The 19,421-nt window shown below is 29.4% G+C and overlaps 1 protein-coding gene and 1 long non-coding RNA gene across 2 annotated transcripts; both read left to right on the top strand.

The window, feature by feature from the left end:
- The first annotated feature begins 313 nt into the window (after positions 1-313).
- Positions 314-3,225, top strand: LOC129975986 (uncharacterized). Its single transcript, XR_008785064.1, has 2 exons — positions 314-475; positions 2,762-3,225. It is a non-coding gene; the product is annotated as an uncharacterized LOC129975986 (long non-coding RNA).
- Positions 3,226-10,308: 7,083 nt separating this feature from the next.
- LOC129975985 (uncharacterized) lies at positions 10,309-14,705 on the top strand. The gene is made up of 2 exons (XM_056089305.1): positions 10,309-10,447; positions 14,250-14,705. The coding sequence occupies exons 1-2, from the start codon at positions 10,403-10,405 to the stop codon at positions 14,553-14,555; spliced, it is 351 nt and encodes a 116-aa protein (XP_055945280.1). The 5' UTR covers positions 10,309-10,402; the 3' UTR covers positions 14,556-14,705.
- Positions 14,706-19,421: the final 4,716 nt, after the last annotated feature.

Genomic DNA, 19,421 nt, shown 5'->3' with positions numbered 1-19,421 from the left:
ACGGAACAACTTCAAATGAGAACAATATGTTTTAGATTTATATTCGTTTTGTAGTCGTTAAGTCTACAGAGCCAAAGCAATTGCATAAAAAAGTCCTATTCACTTTTGCCTTAGAGCCCCTTACAATTAAGCATACAGAGATGAAATCTTAAAAATAATGATCTATTTTAAACGCTTGGCTATTTTAAACGCAAAATAATTCAAAAAACGTTCAGTAATAGTATATAATAAGATATGAGAGCTCTTTCATAACAAGCATTTCCATTATTTGCATCAATTTGCTTAAAGTAATTGTAGTACTATGACTTTAAGAAATACTTTTCCTCCAGTTATCTACAAAAGGGCAGATTATTATGATTTAGATAGCATTTTTACGAAGATCCTAAGAAAATTTATGTAGAGTGAATTACGTTTTATTTTATCTTCACAATTTGCCAAAACTCCTGATCTAGAAGATCCTGAATCCAATTTTAAAGTATGTTTGCCAATGTACTTTTTCAATAGTTTTGAATTATTTTTAATGTTTTAGTATTCAGTATCATTATCTTATTATTGTCAATATGTATATATTCTTCACTTTTATATTTATCAATAATTTTCATTTTTACAATTTATTCAAAGATAATAAAACATACTGAATTTACTTTTGAATTCTGTTATAAATCCAATACATTCTAATATTATATTCTTGATTAACTTATTCAGTACTGTAAAAAATACTTTTATATTATTTCATTACATTCTGAAGATAGGCAAGTATGTTAAAAAATTATTTTTGGCGAAAATATTAAATATTTTTTATTTAATTCTTTTTTTAATTTCTGAATAGTGTTCTTTATAAAATCCTTTTTGATTCATTCTTCCAGAAGGTACATTCGTTTTTACATTTGCATGTTTAAATTTTAATGCCATTTTGTATTCTTAAATATTTTTTTTTCAAATTTATACTTTGGTAAAATGAAGCTTACAAAGCTACAAAGGTACAAAGCTTAACTAGTTAAAATTTGGTATAATAATTTCTCAACATATTATACAGTTCATAAGCTATAGAATACACATTCTCTTGATTTAAAAAGATTTTAAGATTGTGTTAATATTTCATAATACGAAAATAGTTCACAATTTCATGTTATTTAGCACTCGGACCTAGTATTTAAAAAAATTATTAGAAATTCAACTTATTTCGTTGCTCAAGGACTTGGGGAGGTGGGGGGGAATATTTCTAAGTTATCAGCAAAATTTTAAACAAATTATTTTATAAACTCCTAAATTAGAATTTTTTAATTTTGTACTTTTTTTCAGCAACAAAAATAACTTAATCTATTTTATGCAAAATTCAAAACTATTCTTTAGCATTTAAAAAAACATTTATTCCTAACATAGTCACATTCATTAAATATATTTGAAAATAATATAAATATTTTGTCTTATTAATATATCAGATTTCAACATCCACCGGTTGTTCCAATAATGCTAATAAACCATTAGTTGCAATAAGGCTCAATTTTAAAATTTTACTTAAAATATTCATTATTTTTAGTATTTCCTTCAAAATAAAACTTTCCAACAAGAAAATAAAATAAATTATTAAATCAAATAATCTTATATTTATTACTTAAGATAAATTTGCATATGCAAACTAATGACTAAAATAATTTAAATTAAATGTAAAGGAATCATACAAACTTTAAAACGCTTTCAAATACTTCGACAATTATTAGCCGTGAACGAATTAGATTTATCGGAGATGTTCTCAGTTGATTTCCACAAAGCTCATTTCACATGGCGCATTTTGTGCTTCGTCATATACGTTGAGTATGCATGTTGTATAACTCCCGATGCATATTTGAATGCTCCGAGTATGCACTTCGGATATCTTCCGATACATAGTATCGATATCCCAAGCACGTATTTTGGATGTCTTCTGACGCAGACAGTTTGGCTGTTTTCCGATTTATAATTTGATATCCTAGGTATGCTTTTTGGATATCTTCCGTTTGGGATTAAAACTTGTTTCAAATGTACAATTATTTTCCTATTCCAATTATTTTTCAATTCATTTATTGAATTATTCTAGTCAGTATGCTTTTGTTATTGTACATAAAATTAGGCTAATATACAGAAAGAGTTAATATATTTAACCGAAATTCAATATATTCTACAATTTTGCTGTTAAAAACTATGCACTAAATTTCATTGATCTAGCCCTTTGTGTTTAATTATGATCTTCCCATATTCAATGGGCGGAGAGATGGGTAAACTTTCAGTAAACGAAATCCGTGCAATTTTTTCAGTAATTTGTGTTTCTAATGTGAAGGCCGCATATCAAATTCCCTTCATCTAACGTATTGCTTTATTGAATTTCAGTATTACAGCACGTCAGGCAAACAAATTACGAAAATGATATTTTCAAGCTCAATAAAGGTATGAAAATGTGGAGATTAATAAAAATCTTGATATCGAATTGCTTTAGGATTCTCAAGCATTCAAGCCTGTATTTGTTATGCATAGTAACAGTATAAAAAAATAAAGCAAAGAATATATTCAAGAACTTGCTAGATAGCTATAAAATATTTCTTGAGGCTCAATTCCCAATTCTTTTTTGTTTAATTAAGGATAGCATAAAAGAAAACCGCACTTAAAACTCAAATAAGTTCGAGTTATATATTTTTTTTATATTTTACATCACAAAATATTAAAAAAAATAAATGTTGAACAACAATTATTAATTTGCATTAACTTTTTCTTTTACCCTGTTAAGATGAAACTATTTTGGATTATTGCTTTGTGCGCTGCAGTCCTCTCTGTTGCCTTGACCAAGCCATCAGGATCTAAAAGGCTGACTAGAGAATCCTCGAACGTGCACAGTGATACTTTGACTGATCCCAGAGTGGTGGTCAAAAGATCGGTCAACAGCGATAATTGGATGAATCGGGTGCTGGGTGCAACTGATTCTCAAAACCGAGGACTGTTAACTGGCATATTCCGATTTGTTGGAGGTATTTTGAAGTTTATTGGGAAAATTTTTTAACTCCATGATTTGAGTCAAAGTGTGAGGATGACTGATCAGAAGCAATTAATACATTTTACAATTGTATAGTACAATTTCTGATATTTATAACTCGAAATTTGTATCAATGATTTCATTGTAAAAAAAGCTATTAAAATCCTTTTTCTGTAATATATTCAATTTAAATTAATAAAAGAAGTTACATTGTTGCAATATATTATTTAGCATTTGTTTTTTGTTTTTTCAACATCTTTATTAGAAAAGTGAGTTTGTATAACATCTAGTGATATAGATGAGATTAGCGATGCAATTTGAAATTGTTGCTATAAATAATATTTTTGTCTTTAAATAACAAGTTTCGTCTAACAGTTTGGTATAAAAGAGGCGTTTAATTTTAAAAAATGGTCGCTTAAAAATACGATCGAATTTCTTTAACTTTAGGTGAAAAAGCAGCTAACAGTCGTTTATTTTTTTCTAAAAAAAGAGTAATTTTTTTGATAAATATGTTTGTTAATTTTTTCCATGCATATATTATAATATTAACAAAATTTTATATAGACTAATAAAGCGAATTAATAATAAAAAAACAGTACTAACTTTGTATGATCTCAGTTTCTCCTCATTTTTTAGCTTTTATGAACTAGAAAATTTTATTTTTACATTATTATCAGTAAGCTAAAAGGATAAAATAAAAAAAATTTCTTCGAAACAAAATAAGGAAATATATTATCATGATAAAAATTGTTATTGAAAATGCAATTTTAATAAACAATCCCGAAAATTCGAAATAAATTCTAATTCGATGTTTTAATTTTTATGAATTATTTTCATTTTTTAGCTTTTTCAGCAAACGTTATGTTCCCATATTGCTCCAAAATAATTTTTTATTAAACTAGCATTAATCGTATAGATTATTTCTTAGGTTTTGAAATAAAGTCCTGTGCATATAGCATAATATATATGTAACGGTAAATGTAATAAATTGGCGATTATGCATAATTACCTGTGATTATTAGTGGGGATTAATCATAATCACCAGTAATTTCAGTGGTGATTGTGATTATTCATAGTCACTAGTGGAGATTAATCATAATCACCAGTAATTTCAGTGATGATTGTGATTATTCATAGTCACTAGTGGGGATTAATCATAATCACCAGTAATTTCAGTGATGATTGTGATTATTCATAGTCACTAGTGGGGATTAATCATAATCACCAGTAATTTCAGTGATGATTGTGATTATTCACAGTCACCAGTGGAGATTAATCATAATCACCAGTAAGTTCAGTGATGATTGTGATTATTCCCAGTCACCAGTGGGGATTAATCATAATCACCAGTAAGTTCAGTGATGATTGTGATTATTCACAGTCACCAGTGGAGATTAATTATAATCACCAGCAAGTTTAGTGGTGATTGTGATTACTCATAGTCACTAGTGGAGATTAATCATAATCACCAGTAATTTCAGTGATGATTGTGATTATTCATAGTCACTAGTGGGGATTAATCATAATCACCAGTAATTTCAGTGATGATTGTGATTATTCACAGTCACCAGTGGAGATTAATCATAATCACCAGTAAGTTCAGTGATGATTGTGATTATTCACAGTCACCAGTGGAGATTAATCATAATCACCAGTAAGTTCAGTGATGATTGTGATTATTCCCTGTCACCAGTGGAGATTAATCATAATCACCAGTAAGTTCAGTGATGATTGTGATTATTCATAATCACCAGTGGAGATTAATCATAATCACCAGTAAGTTCAGTGGTGACTATGAACGAACACTGGTGATTACACATTATATTTACTGTAACATATCTGAAGAGACAAAAGTCATGGAATAGCATTTTGTAAATATACAGATAACAGTAGTATCGCGTACAAAATATATAAATGGGTAGTGCAATGGCAGGACTCCCATTTATATTCAAGTGATTCATGTGAAATTGTTTCTGATGTAGTTATGGCCGGACGACAAGAATAAACAAACTTTGAACGCGGAATGGCAGTTGGAAATAGATACATAGCGCATTACATTTTGGAAATCGTGAGGGAATTCAACATTCCAAGATCCACAATGTCAAAAGTGTGCCGAGAATACCTAATTTCATGCATAACCTCCCATCATGGACAGCGCAGTGGCCAACCGTCTGCTCTTAATGACCGAGAAAAATGATATGTGTATAGAATTGTCAATGTTAATTGAAAGAAACCGCAGGGATCAATGTGGGGCGCGAGACGGACGTGTCCGTTAGTACATTGCAGTGAAATTTGGCTTAAACGGGAGATGGCAAGCAGAAGATCGAACTCAAATGCCTTTAATAACAGCCCGACGTCGTCCACGACGTCTCTCCAGGGCTCGTTACCATTGTTACCAAGTTGGACCTTAATTAATTGGGAATTAATTAATTGGGCATATGAGTCACGATTTAAATTAGTAAGAACTGATGGTAAGGTTCGAGAGTGACACAGATGTCATGAAGCCATGAACCCAAGTTGTGAATAAGACACTATGCATGCTGTTGATGGCTACATATTAATATGGGCTGTTTTTATATGCAATGGACTGGGTCCTTAGGTTCAAATAAGCTGATCATTGTTTCGAAATGGTTATGCTCAATTACTTGAAAACCATTGGCAGCCGTTCATAGATTTCATATATTTAAATAATGATGGAATTTTTATGGTTAAAAGTGCGCCATGTCACCGGGTCACAACAGTTCGTGAATTGATTTGAAAAACAGTCTGGACAATTCCAGCGAATGATTTGACCATCTAGATCGTTGACTTGAATCCCATCGAACATTTATGGAACATAATCGAGAGGTCAGCTCGAGCATAAAATCCTGCATCGGCAACACCTTCGCAATTATGGTCGTCTATAAAGGCAGCATGGCTCCATATTTCTGCAGGGAACTTCTAACGTCTTGTTATATCCATGCCACCTTGATTTGCTGCACTTTGCAGGACAAAAGAAGGTAAGACACTTTATTTGGAGGTATGTCATGATTTTTGTCACCTCATTGTATAATGCACATTATTATATTTATTTGTGTTTAAAAGTGTTAACAGGTAGAAGACCAAATTACTTTTAACATTTAAAACAAGTAAATGTAAAAGGATTTAAACGTTTAACCCGATCTCTTATAATCAAAATTTAATTTTAAAAAAAGTGGTGCCACATTCCTTTGATGTCAATCTTATCGCTGCTATATACATTGACTGCTTGAATGATGTAATCTGTGAGGTACTAAAAGTTTTTAATCCTTTTCTGCACCAATATATATATTCGCAGCTATCTTATCTTTTGAAATAGAAATATTAAATATAACTAATCCAATTCATAATACATCTAAGAGTATATTTTATTTCTTTTCAATACTGTTTTTCTGTTAATGCAACAAACTTACCAAATTAGAAGAATTTATTTATTTTTGCATGTCCATTACAGACTGAAGCCTTGCTAAAACTGATTATTCATTTCGTCTATTCATAGGAGCTTTTTTTTTTTCTTTGTCGTTAACTTTTTGGCTTTTTTTCCCTTTTAGGTATCGCCAAATCATTAAACAAATTTTATACTTGTTATTAGGTGTATAACATTACTTCCGCCTTTTTTCGATAAATGATTGAAGCGGTAAATACTGGTCGAAATAAGTAGATAAAAAATGTCACACAGTAAGCTTGGACATCTATCAACATAACGACAGCACCACATTAGTGAATTTGTGTTTGCGTCATAAATTTATTCTCCATCGAAGATGTCAGTTTTAGAGCCAAATTATCGTCATTTCCGAGAAGGTTTAATATTCCGATTCCATTTCGAGAAAATTGCAACTGAAGCGCAAGTACTTACCATAAACCAGCTCTTAATGAATGAGGGGCTTCCATGTCAAGGCCGAATGCTCACAGTGCCAAGGTTATGGTATGCATTTAGTGGGGCCACCTGGTGACCCTATTCTGAGTATATTCCATTACTGAAATCAAGTGAAACTATCACAGGGAATCTATATTGAACGCATTTGATGCGTTTAAGCCGAACATTGAAGTATCAAGAGAGACACGGAAAAGTACAACATGAGAATGCTCGTCCATATTCTTCGATTCCGGTCAAGACATACTTGAAAATGCTAAAATAGGAGATCGTACTGTCCAGACATTGCTCCTTCCGACTGTCATATGGCCTGATTGATCAGCATTTCCACTCTTATGAAGAAGTCCAGAAATAGAGCAATTCGTGAATCGCCACAAAAGACGTATCGTTTTTTCGAAATCGTATCCAACAATTGCCAGAAAAATGGAGAAAAGTATTAGCTAAACACGGACAGTGCTTTGAATCATGAACAGACAATCATTTTTTTTTTAAATATAGACCTCAAATTTTGGAAAAAAAAACGGTAAAAAAAAAGGGGGGGGGGGTTGTATTGCTAATAAGGTTAGGAATTTCACTATATCTTGCAATCAAAATCAAAGTTAGGCAATCTTCCAGCAAACTGTTCAAACTATTTCGTATTTCAAGACTTACTTAATCAACAAGCTAATTATTCCTTTTAGTTTAACATTTAAAATAATTATTTATTAATATAAGCATTCATATATTAAAAATCACAAATTTGGCCTCAATTAATGATTTCCTTGCTTATTATTACTTATTTATTAATAAACACAAATAATTCTTATGATAAATTAGAACAAGCTTCAAATATATATAAAAAATTAAAAAATAATTATTTTTCAGAACCTAAAATAATTAATTAAATGAATACCTAATATTTTAAAATACTATTAAAAAATAAGTAATTAATTATGTTTTATTTTACAATTCAATGTCAAACATACATTCTAGTTCCAGCATTTCATAATTAATGGAATTTATATTTCTAAATTAATTTATTTGGAAACTTGGCTAAGGACATTTTCTAATCGACTTACCTCCGGTCTCTCCTCAGCCTTTCAATCTTATTCAATGTATAATTGGAAATTCACCTTTAGTCTGATTTTAATCACTCAAAAGAGATGAATTTAATAACTTCTTTTCGATCTTTATAATTTTTATATTTATCTTTCTTTTAAAACAAGTTTAAATTAAAAAAGTAAAACGTAAAACCTTCTTTTATATTTTTAAGAAGGTGTTACGTGATCTTCTCTATTGCTGATAAGCTTCAGAATGTTCAGCAAACATTCGAAAAATTCAAACTGGCATAGCAGTTCTATTTGATATTTTTCTGGACTTTTCCAAAATGTTCTGCTATCTTCTAAAATGTAAAAAAAAAAAAAAAAACTTTAAGAAGTTCTACAAATTTTCAAGATATAATAATATTTGAAAATTTTTAGAACATTCGCAAATCAAAAATTAAGAAATTTGCACCATAACTTGATGTCACCATAAGTTGAGACATTATAAAATAATAATTCTATAATGTCTCAACTTTCTTACTAATTCTATTACAATTGAAGTAAGGATATCTAATGTCGCTTGGCTGAAATCGGAACTACGCTTTAGAAGGAGATGAAAAACAAATATGTATGCTCATATATATGTTCATATATAGTGCTCTTATACAAAATGGAATAAGTTTTTATTTTTCTAAATATTACACCTAGATCTATACTTTCAATTATAAAATTACATTAAATAAAAAGGATAATTGTATGAAAACATTTTGATTCCTGTGAAGATTCATAGTCAAAAGACTTTTTTAAATTAAATTTTTATACGTAGTGCAAAATTTTCAATTAGTGAAATGTCTGCCTTACATTCATCTACGCACATACAAGAATTTTATTGAATGTAGAAAAACTTTTATATTTGTAAATATTTATCTAATAATACAACATCCAATCATGTTAATTCAAAGAAGTTTTCTAATCACGCATAATATTGTTCACTTTCATTGGTCAACGGTTGCAACTTCATACAGAAAGGGGGGGGGGCTGAGCGTTTAAGATGTTTCAAAGAATTACTGGAATTCCGAACAAGAAAATAAATTTCTTTGCTCGCACTTATATTCTTCCTTGCACAAGCTTGCATATGCTGACGATTTAGCTAACGTTGTTGCCTAACTGTGGAAAAGAACAAACGTCGTTTTTCAAATTTCCGACATCTTTTTAAGAAATGCATTAGCAGAACGGTTTATCGACCAAAAACTATAAGATATTTACTTTCTGAAGGATGAAATGTTATACACTATTGACATTTTGGCATATTTTTCAAGTTTCTTTTTTACTAATATACGAACAGTCAATCTAGAGCTCGATATTCTAAAATTAGTAATGTAAACAAGTATTTCTGCTAAATAATTGACATCCATATCAATTCCATGAGCGGATGCAATAATTATATAGACTATTTCTTAGGTAATTTTAGAAAAAGAACGTGGCTACACAATTTATGTTATTCCAGTACTACAGTCCCAATACCAACCAAACCGACTAACCAAATTAACAGAATTTATTTTTATATCTTTTATTATAATAAAATGTATACCGAAATCCACTCATGCAAAATTTTGGTATTACTGCTTGAATTACTAACGGTATATTACAATTTTTGACAACATATAACGATTTCAAAGCAAATGTATTTTGTTTATTTCCCCCCCCCCATCGATGTTTTGTACAAGTTATAATTTTGACATATTTTAGTATAATAGTGGTGGTATGATAATATAATTATTTGATATTGATTATTTTGATAAATATTACAAAATGGATCATTCTAATTTTATTCTAAAACCGTTATAGGGGGAAAAAAATATGTTATAGTCTAGCGTAAGACAACGGAAAATTGAGAGCTTAATGTTAGTGATAATGACATCACTTGACATGACTTCACAATATTTTCTGAAGCTTATTGTGTGATGACGCATGTGAACAAAGACGAATGTTCATTGAAGGTGCTCGACAAATTTTACACAATTTACAATTTTTTGCAAAAGATATTGCTAAGATTTTAGAAACCCCTCCCCCGCAAAATTTTAAAAAAAAGTTTTAATTTGTTTTCCATTTCTGAATAGTTTTTCGGTTTATTTTTTCTTTGAATAAATAAATAATAGCGCCTTACAGTTGCATTTCTTAAATATTACATTCGAAATATCTATATATGATAGGAAAAAAGATTTTGCTAATAAAACTTTCAAAAGTGTTTAGTAATAAAATATAATTAGAAGCGTAAACGTAATAAACATGTTTCAAAACATCCATTTCAATCAATTTTATGAATTTGAGGAAATCAAAAGACATAAAAAAACAACATTTTTTTCCTTCAGTTTTTGATACTACAGTACTATAAATAACGCAGCATTTCTGCAGATTCGCCCATTTTGGAAATAGAAAATCTCTTCGGAATTGAATGTTTTAAATAGACCGACTCCAATAGCAATGATAAGAAAACTCTCACAATATACAAAAGAATCCAGGTTTATGGTATGCTGTCTCAATTAATTTTTTCTTATTATATTAAGCTATTCTGTAGTTTTAAATAACTTATTTTTATATTCATAATTACATTTTTAAAGAAATTAACCACCAAATTATTTCGCTGATATTTTAAAAGACGGCATTTATTACAACATTAGTATACTGCAAAAGCAGCTCTTAAATATAATTTTAATTTCCTTAGTATATTTTATGAACGGCTAGTGAATACTTTTGCTTCATTTATTTTAAGGATACTTTCTATCTATAAAACGTGAGAATTAATCATTTTTTTTTTGTTTGAGTTAGCTTTTCTTTCTTAAAACTTTTTAAGTAACTATACCATAAATTTCATAATCACGAGACATTTTACTCGAAATTTTCATGGATTTTCCATGTTTTAGATTTTGTGTCCTAAACTCCTCTTTTGGCAGTTTTTATTTTCGTCTATATTTCTATTTTTCTGTTCTTGAGTATGCGAAGTCTGAAATGGAATGAGCTAGATGGGTGAAATATAGTGTATGATTCTCTAACCAAAGTCTTAGAATTGTATTAAATTTAAGATAAAGTCTGTCTAAATCGAAATATGCTTTATTTCAATACATATACAATTTTCATCGCTGTAGTATGGAACTACGAAAAAATAACAGATCAAATTTTTTTGATTATTTGAACTATAATAGATTGATTGAAGTTGATTGAAACAATATATATTTTTAATAGTTTTATCTATTTGCTTGATCGGTACTATTGACTTTCAAGATAAAACTATTTTTAATTATTGCTTCATTTTACATGAGCAGTATCACACCTTGCAGTCCAAATACCAAAAATATTCATCACGGCTAGAAATTTAAAAGAAAAATGTATTGAATTGCGAAAGTAATAATTTCATAATTCATTAATCAAAATGGCATGTTCAGAAAAATATTTTCATTTTTTTTAAAGATTATTAAACTTATTTTCCTCCGATTCGAAATGTTTTCTAATTTAATGTTAGATAATAATGAAAAATAATGTTCTAATGCTCTAAAATTATTGAAGCTTAAGAAGTTGTTTAATTAATAAGATTAAGAACAAATAAACAGTGGAAAAGGTAATTTCACTTGCATTTAAAGACAGTTTATTTTTGAAGGCGACTCTATAATACTAGAGGGTTTGCTTTCAACAACAAATAACAATAATTTCGGACCATACGTTATGATGGACTCCAGACAAAGTATGAAAGAATATTTCAAATTTTCCTTAGAACTCAAATCATTTATTATTCAAAAGAATTAATTATAATTTCAGCAAGTTTGTAATGATCGACTACAGACTAAAAGATTTCACGAATTAATGAGCTCATGAAGCAAGTACAATGGAAAGTTAAGAGAATTTAGAGAGATTTAATTTTCAAAGAAACTTCTAAATGATGTTTGATTTCTGGAAGAAATAGGAGTACGTGAAGCAAATTTGATATCAATTTTTTTTCCAAAACATTTTATTACGAATTTTTAAAAAACTTTTTGTTATCTTTTGATTTCTTCTCATGTTTTCCACTTTTTACTTTTTCGTATATAAAATGTACAAAAAAAAAAAAAAAAAAAAATATTATCATCGGGAAAAAAAATTGAATCCGAGATTTTTATGATCAATTTTTTAAATATATCCCGATTCCAAAATGGAATTGTCTCTCTGTGAGATCAATAATTTAAAAACGTACGAGCTATATGAATGAAATTTTGTATCTGACCTTAACATCACATTTGTAGATTTTTACCAAGTTTTTAATAAAATCCATTCTCGGGAAATTTGTCAACCTGACTGTCCAAATGCAAGAAAACACGATAACTATAAAATTTAAAGAGCATTGTGGGTGAAATTTGGTTTACAGGTTTAGCATCTAAAGTGTAAATTCGTATCAAAGGACGTTATCGCCGAAAATGCATAGCAGCTCTGTTTTATTGTTGTTGTGACTTATGGCACTTTACAAGCCTACTGACAGTTATCTGTCAGCGATAACTGTCAGTTCCAGACGTACCGAGTGAGCGTCTCTTGTTTTTTCAGTAGCGCCAACTAGGGCCGAGAGTACGTCATGCGTCACATTCTCTTGCACAACCCCATTTTACAAAGGGGGGGGGCACATTCACACACCTCACAGATGAAAGCACTTGTAGTTCTGTTAGAGATCAGCAAAGCAGACCATCCTATCTTGAAAAATATTGGAAAATGCAAAATGCCCTTGGAAAGATATTTAGCGTTTGTTATAAAACGGTACTCTAAGTGCATGAATAATATTAACAGGAGGCAAAAAGGATGATGAAGGTAATATTTTTGAAATACTTCCAGATGTCAAGAACAACTTAATGTAGCATCAGTGCGAAGATATTAGAATATATTATAATATACTTAAAGGAAGGAAAATTTATTAGGATATATAATACTATGAAACATTTCGATACTACAGAGGAGATCATGATTAAAAAAACATGGCTGGATTGGATGTCAGGAATAAATATGGATTCAGTAAGCCAGAGTATTTTCATTTTTTGTCAACATTCCTTATTGTACAAAACGATGTCCCGCAGTCCTCGCGTAGGTACAGCACGTCTTCCCCGTGATCTGGGCATCCCGGGTTCGAGTCCCGGTTCGGGCATGGTTGTTCCTCTTCTATTTCCTATTGTGTAATACATCCCCATATTTTATACTCATATCCGTTGATTAATGAATCAGTCAGTGTGCAAGATTTCGATCGATTGTAGTTATCGAAAGGCAGAATTAAGAATACTTGTGCTTCGTAGTTGTTCATACATTCGAAGGGAAATTTCTTAATTGAACTCAAGTGCCTGCACTTCATCTCTTGAATGTTTCTTTTCTTCACGTTAACTGTCAAAGTGACTGTTTGCTGTTGTTGTTAATAGCTCAATTGAGAGAAGAGAGCTCATGATGGTTCCATGAAGTTGTTTTCGAATCGTTGTTGATTTGCTTACCTCCTCAGAATACATTTCATTTAAAATTCTACAAAAATTTGTTTTTCGTACTCAATAAGACCTGACAATACGATAAAATCTCGAATTCGAGTTTTCTTATGATTACAATACTTTCTCTTTTACTTCGTATACAAGAGAGAAAAACAGAGACTATGCATTTTTAAAATTTAATCTCTCCAAAATTTACTTTTTTGAAACTGCACAAATGTACTTTTTTTTTGCTACAAAGTTTTTTTTTTTTTTTTTTGCTGTTTTATTTTGTAAGTTATCTTATTCATATACACAAGAAAAATACAAGCAGGCAGACGGACAACCTACATTTATATTTAGTGTAAAATCTTGGAAACATATCTATCATTTATATAATAAAAGCATAAAATAAATTTTATTTACAAAGACCTTTTTGATCTTCTGTCGTATTTTTATTCACTTGTACTGGTAGACAGACAGACTTTTCTTATATGGATATCTAAAATTTGATCGAAAACTATAATTTATGCCCCAAAATCATATACAAATTCTCACCCATCTATTTCATTATGTTTTTGAGTTAACCTATTCATATACTGACTAAAAATCTAACAAATGTAAATCCAGTAACAAAACTTTCAAAATGTGAAAATTCTGAAACTTCGTTCTGATGCATGAAAATCGCGAGATCATTTTTAGATAATAGATAATTTTTAATGTTTTTTTTTTTTAGATTTCAAATAGATGCTTTCTATGGTTTAAATACGTGAAAGTAATAAATAAATAACTGCTCTTAATTTTAATGCTTTTTTATCAGTATGAAGGCGTTTGGATATTGATAAAAAATTATAAATGTTTTTCCTCTTTAGATGAAGGTACTTTGGTTCATAATGCTGTGGTCTGCAGCCATCGTATTTCTGCTAAGCCAGTCATCAAATGCTAAATCATTAAGACGATCACCGGTTGCTAAAGTGTCCGATGATTCATGGATGAAAAAATCACTTCAACATGCTGATGGGATGGCAGTCGAAAGATTAAAAAGATCACCTCAGGGAGATGACGGGATGATTACGACGACACCTCCAAACTCAAACGATTCTAACAAAAATTTCATTGAAAAGATGTTTGATTTTATGTTCGGATGGATTGGGGGTATTTTTGACTTTATTTTTTAACTTAAATTATTATTTCCTGATGTTTCATGGTGAGACCTTAAAGAAAATCAACAACAAAATTTTTGATTTAAAAACATGATTTTTATATTGTTTTTTATGGTTCAAAATTTAAAAGAGTATTTTTCTATAATAAAGAACTTTTCGATTGGAGTCCATTTATTTTTTCTACATTCCATCTTCATTGCAGTTTAAAGAAAAAAAAAATTGTCTGGTCGCCTTTATGTTAATTTGAAGCACCAAAATTAAAGAGGAACAACTTCCTTTTACGCAGAATTCCAATCTAAAAATATAAGAAAGACAAGTTGGAAAAAAATTCGAGATTATTTTCAAAATTAAAAAAATTAACTTTTTTTTAAAGATTCAACTATATAATGTTTCAAGACTTTGAGCATAGTCAAGCAATCTTTTATGTAACTGCATATGAAAACAAAGCGACAAATAAAGTTAGAAAAAGTTAAAAGGAATAGTTTAATATGAAAACACAATTGATAATTTCATTAAAACTGTGTTATATACGAAGGAGCGTCAAAAAGTAAAGGGACATTTGAGAAAATTTGCATTTATTCTAAAGATAGAAAACTGAAACATACATTATTTTTCTATACAAACACTCTGGACTTCGATGCACTTTTCCCAACGTTTTATGAATTTTTTTGATTTCGCCGGAAAAAAAGTTTTTTGGTTGTATCTGTAGCCAATTTTCACCGCATCAATGACGTCTTCATTTTATTGAAACGCTTTCTTTAATGATCCAAACTTATGAAAATCGCTTGGAGCCATGTCTGGACTATGTGACGGATGTTCCAGCACTTCGAATCTCAACTCCTTTACTGATTCTGCCACCCGTTGGAGAAAATGGGGTTTTTACAAAAATTTAGCCTGTCGTGTAAGATGGCATATGTTGAGCTGTGAGTAATATGTAAAGTATTTGCGATTATTTTCTACTTCGATTCGTCTGTTTTCCATCACCATACCCTCAACGACTTTCAAATTGTCCTCCGTGGTTGCCATCAATGACCTACCCGATCTTTCACTGTCACATAAAGAAGTTCTTCCCTGTTTGAAGCTCTCTATCCATCCGTAGATCTTGCTTCGCGATAAAAAGCTGTCACTATATTGCACTTACATTCGACGAATAATTTCTGCTGATTTAACATCTTCCTCAAACAAAAATCGAATCACCGTTCTCATTTCCACTTTGGTACAAATCAACAGTAGAGCTGTCATATTTAACTGTCTGTGACACTCCAAGCATTAACGTGGGAATATAAGAGTGACCCTTTGCGTAGAAGTGTTGCGGATTTCACTAATTCAGCGCTGGTTACTAGCAATGTTATCAAACTGAAAAAAAGGAAAGAGAAACTGCAAGAGTTCCTTTTCTTTTTGACTTCCCCAAGTATATTATATAAAATAAAAAATAGCAACATTTGAATTTTAATATCGTTTACGAAATTATTATCTAAATGCGTGCAGTTTTTATAGAAAACTGAGATTTCTTAAATATTTACTTAAAATGGGGTGACAAATTTTAAGGAATAAATAACTAATTTTTATCAGAGATTTGAGGAAACAACCGAACAATGAAGCTCATAATATTCAAAGTGCCAGCATTAATATTGTTTTAGCTCATGTAACTGCTTCCTTAATCTAACTGTGAGTTTCGATTGCACAATTTGAATCAATACAAAACGTTTTAGAGAACGAATTTTTTTTGTACATATCTAGAGTTAAGTACACATATTTCACAATTCCTTTAAGAGTCAAAAATATTGACTTAAAAATATTACGACGCAACAAAAAACAAATTGCTTGGTACCTGAAATTTTTTAAAACTTATTTTGACTATATTTATAGTGATAATTCCGAAAATGAAAACAATTTTTCTCTCGGGGGGTTATATTTTACCCGTTTCAATGTAACTAAATTATAAAATATTTAAAACTTTAAAGAGCAAGTTATTCCTCGAGTAGAAAAATCCATATGAAAGAGAAACGGAAATAATACTAGTATTTGTTCTTAACTAAAACTGACAGGGGGAAAAAACATATGACACTATAACTTTATTCTCGAGAAAAATTAAGTTTATAAGCATCAATAACTAATTTGTGTGGATAAAAAAAAAGGTAGGCATTTTCCTTTCATTTTGAGGAAAGTTAAGTTTATAAACAACTTATGTGGACTAAAAAATGGTTAGCATTTCCCTTTGATCTTGAGAAAAGTTAAGTTTATGAACATTAATAAGTGATTTGTGTGGATTAAAAAAACGTTAGCATTTCCTTTTGATCTTGAGGAAAGTAAAATTTATGAACATCAATAAAAAATGTATATGGATTGAAAAAAGGTCAGCATTTTCCTTTAATCTTGAGGAAAGTTAAGTTTATAAACATCAATAAGTAATTTGCGTGGATTAAAAAAAATGGTTAGCATTTTCCTTTGATTTTGAGAAAAGTTTAGTTTATGGAAATCAATGAGCAATTTATGTGGACTAAAAAATGGTTAGCATTTCCCTTTGATCTTGAGAAAAGCCAATTTTATGAACATCAAAAAGTGATTTGTGTGGATTAAAAAACGTTAGCATTTCCTTTTGATCTTGAGGAAAGTAAAATTTATGAACATCAATAAAAAATGTATATGGATTGAAAAAAGGTCAGCATTTTCCTTTAATCTTGAGGAAAGTTAAGTTTATAAACATCAATAAGTAATTTGCGTGGATTAAAAAAAATGGTTAGCATTTTCCTTTGATTTTGAGAAAAGTTTAGTTTATGGAAATCAATGAGCAATTTATGTGGACTAAAAAATGGTTAGCATTTCCCTTTGATATTGAGAAAAGCCAATTTTATGAACATCAAAAAGTGATTTGTGTGGATTAAAAACGTTAGAATTTCCCTTTGATCTTGAGGAAAGTTAAATTTATGAACATCAAAAAGTGATTTGTGTGGATTTAAAAACGGTTAGAAATTCAATTTGATATTGAGGAAAGTTAAATTTATGAACATCAAAAAGTGATTTGTGTGGATTAAAAAACGTTAGCATTCCCCTTTGATCTTGAGGAAAGTTAAATTTATGGACATCAATAAGTAATTTATATGGATTGAAAAAAGGTCAGCATTTTCCTTTAATCTTGAGGAAAGTTAAGTTTATAAACATCAATAAGTAATTTGCGTGGATTAAAAAAAATGGTTAGCATTTTCCTTTGATTTTGAGAAAAGTTTAGTTTATGGAAATCAATGAGCAATTTATGTGGACTAAAAAATGGTTAGCATTTCCCTTTGATCTTGAGAAAAGCCAATTTTATGAACATCAAAAAGTGATTTGTGTGGATTAAAAAACGTTAGCATTTCCTTTTGATCTTGAGGAAAGTAAAATTTATGAACATCAATAAAAAATGTATATGGATTGAAAAAAGGTCAGCATTTTCCTTTAATCTTGAGGAAAGTTAAGTTTATAAACATCAATAAGTAATTTGCGTGGATTAAAAAAAATGGTTAGCATTTTCCTTTGATTTTGAGAAAAGTTTAGTTTATGGAAATCAATGAGCAATTTATGTGGACTAAAAAATGGTTAGCATTTCTCTTTGATCTTGAGAAAAGCCAATTTTATGAACATCAAAAAGTGATTTGTGTGGATTAAAAACGTTAGCATTTCCCTTTGATCTTGAGAAAAATTAAGTTTATGAACATCAATAAGTGATTTGTGTGGATTTAAAAACGGTTAGCAATTCAACTTGATATTGAGGAAAGTTAAATTTAGGAACATCAATAAGTAATTTATATGGATTGAAAAATATTCAGCATTTTTCTTTATTCTTGAAGAAAGTTAAGCTTATAAACATCAATAAGTGATTTGTGTGGATAAAAAAAAGTTAGCATTTTTCTTTGATTTTGAGAAAAGTTTAGTTTATGGAAATCAATGAGCAATTTATGTGGACTAAAAAATGGTTAGCATTTCTCTTTGATCTTGAGAAAAACCAATTTTATGAACATCAAAAAGTGATTTGTGTGGATTAAAAACGTTAGCATTTCCCTTTGATCTTGAGAAAAATTAAGTTTATGAACATCAATAAGTGATTTGTGTGGATTTAAAAACGGTTAGCAATTCAACTTGATATTGAGGAAAGTTAAATTTAGGAACATCAATAAGTAATTTATATGGATTGAAAAATATTCAGCATTTTTCTTTATTCTTGAAGAAAGTTAAGCTTATAAACATCAATAAGTGATTTGTGTGGATAAAAAAAAGTTAGCATTTTTCTTTGATTTTGAGGAGAGTTAAGTTTATGGACATCAATAAGCAATTTATATGGATTGAAAAAAGTCTGCATTTTCCTTTAATCTTGAGGAAAGGTAAGTTTATAAACACGAATAAGTGATTTGTGTGGATTAAAAAAAATGGTTAGCATTTTCCTTTGATTTTGAGAAAAGTTAAGTTTATGAACATCATTAAGTGATTTGTGTGGATTTAAAAACGGTTAGCAATTCAATTTGATATTGAGGTAAGTTAAATTTATGAACATCAAAAAGTGATTTGTGTGGATTAAAAAACGTTAGCATTCCCCTTTGATCTTGAGGAAAGTTAAATTTATGGACATCAATAAGTAATTTATATGGATTGAAAAAAGGTCAGCATTTTCCTTTAATCTTGAGGAAAGTTAAGATTATAAATATCAATAAATAATTTAAGGAAAGTTAAGTTTACGAACATCAATAAGTAATTTACGTGGACTTAAAATACTGTTTAGCATTCTTTTTTCGTTATAGGGAAAATTAAGTTTCCGAACATCAATAAGCAATTTGTGTGGATTCAAAAATTGTTAGCATTCTCTTTTGGTCTTAGCGAAAATTATAGTTTTCGAACATTAATGAGTAA

This window comes from Argiope bruennichi, chromosome 7, assembly GCF_947563725.1.
Source record: "Argiope bruennichi chromosome 7, qqArgBrue1.1, whole genome shotgun sequence".
Classification (NCBI taxonomy): Eukaryota; Metazoa; Arthropoda; class Arachnida; order Araneae; family Araneidae; genus Argiope; species Argiope bruennichi.
Note: the sequence above shows the minus strand (reverse complement) of the source record. Positions and strands in the feature narration are given on the sequence as shown.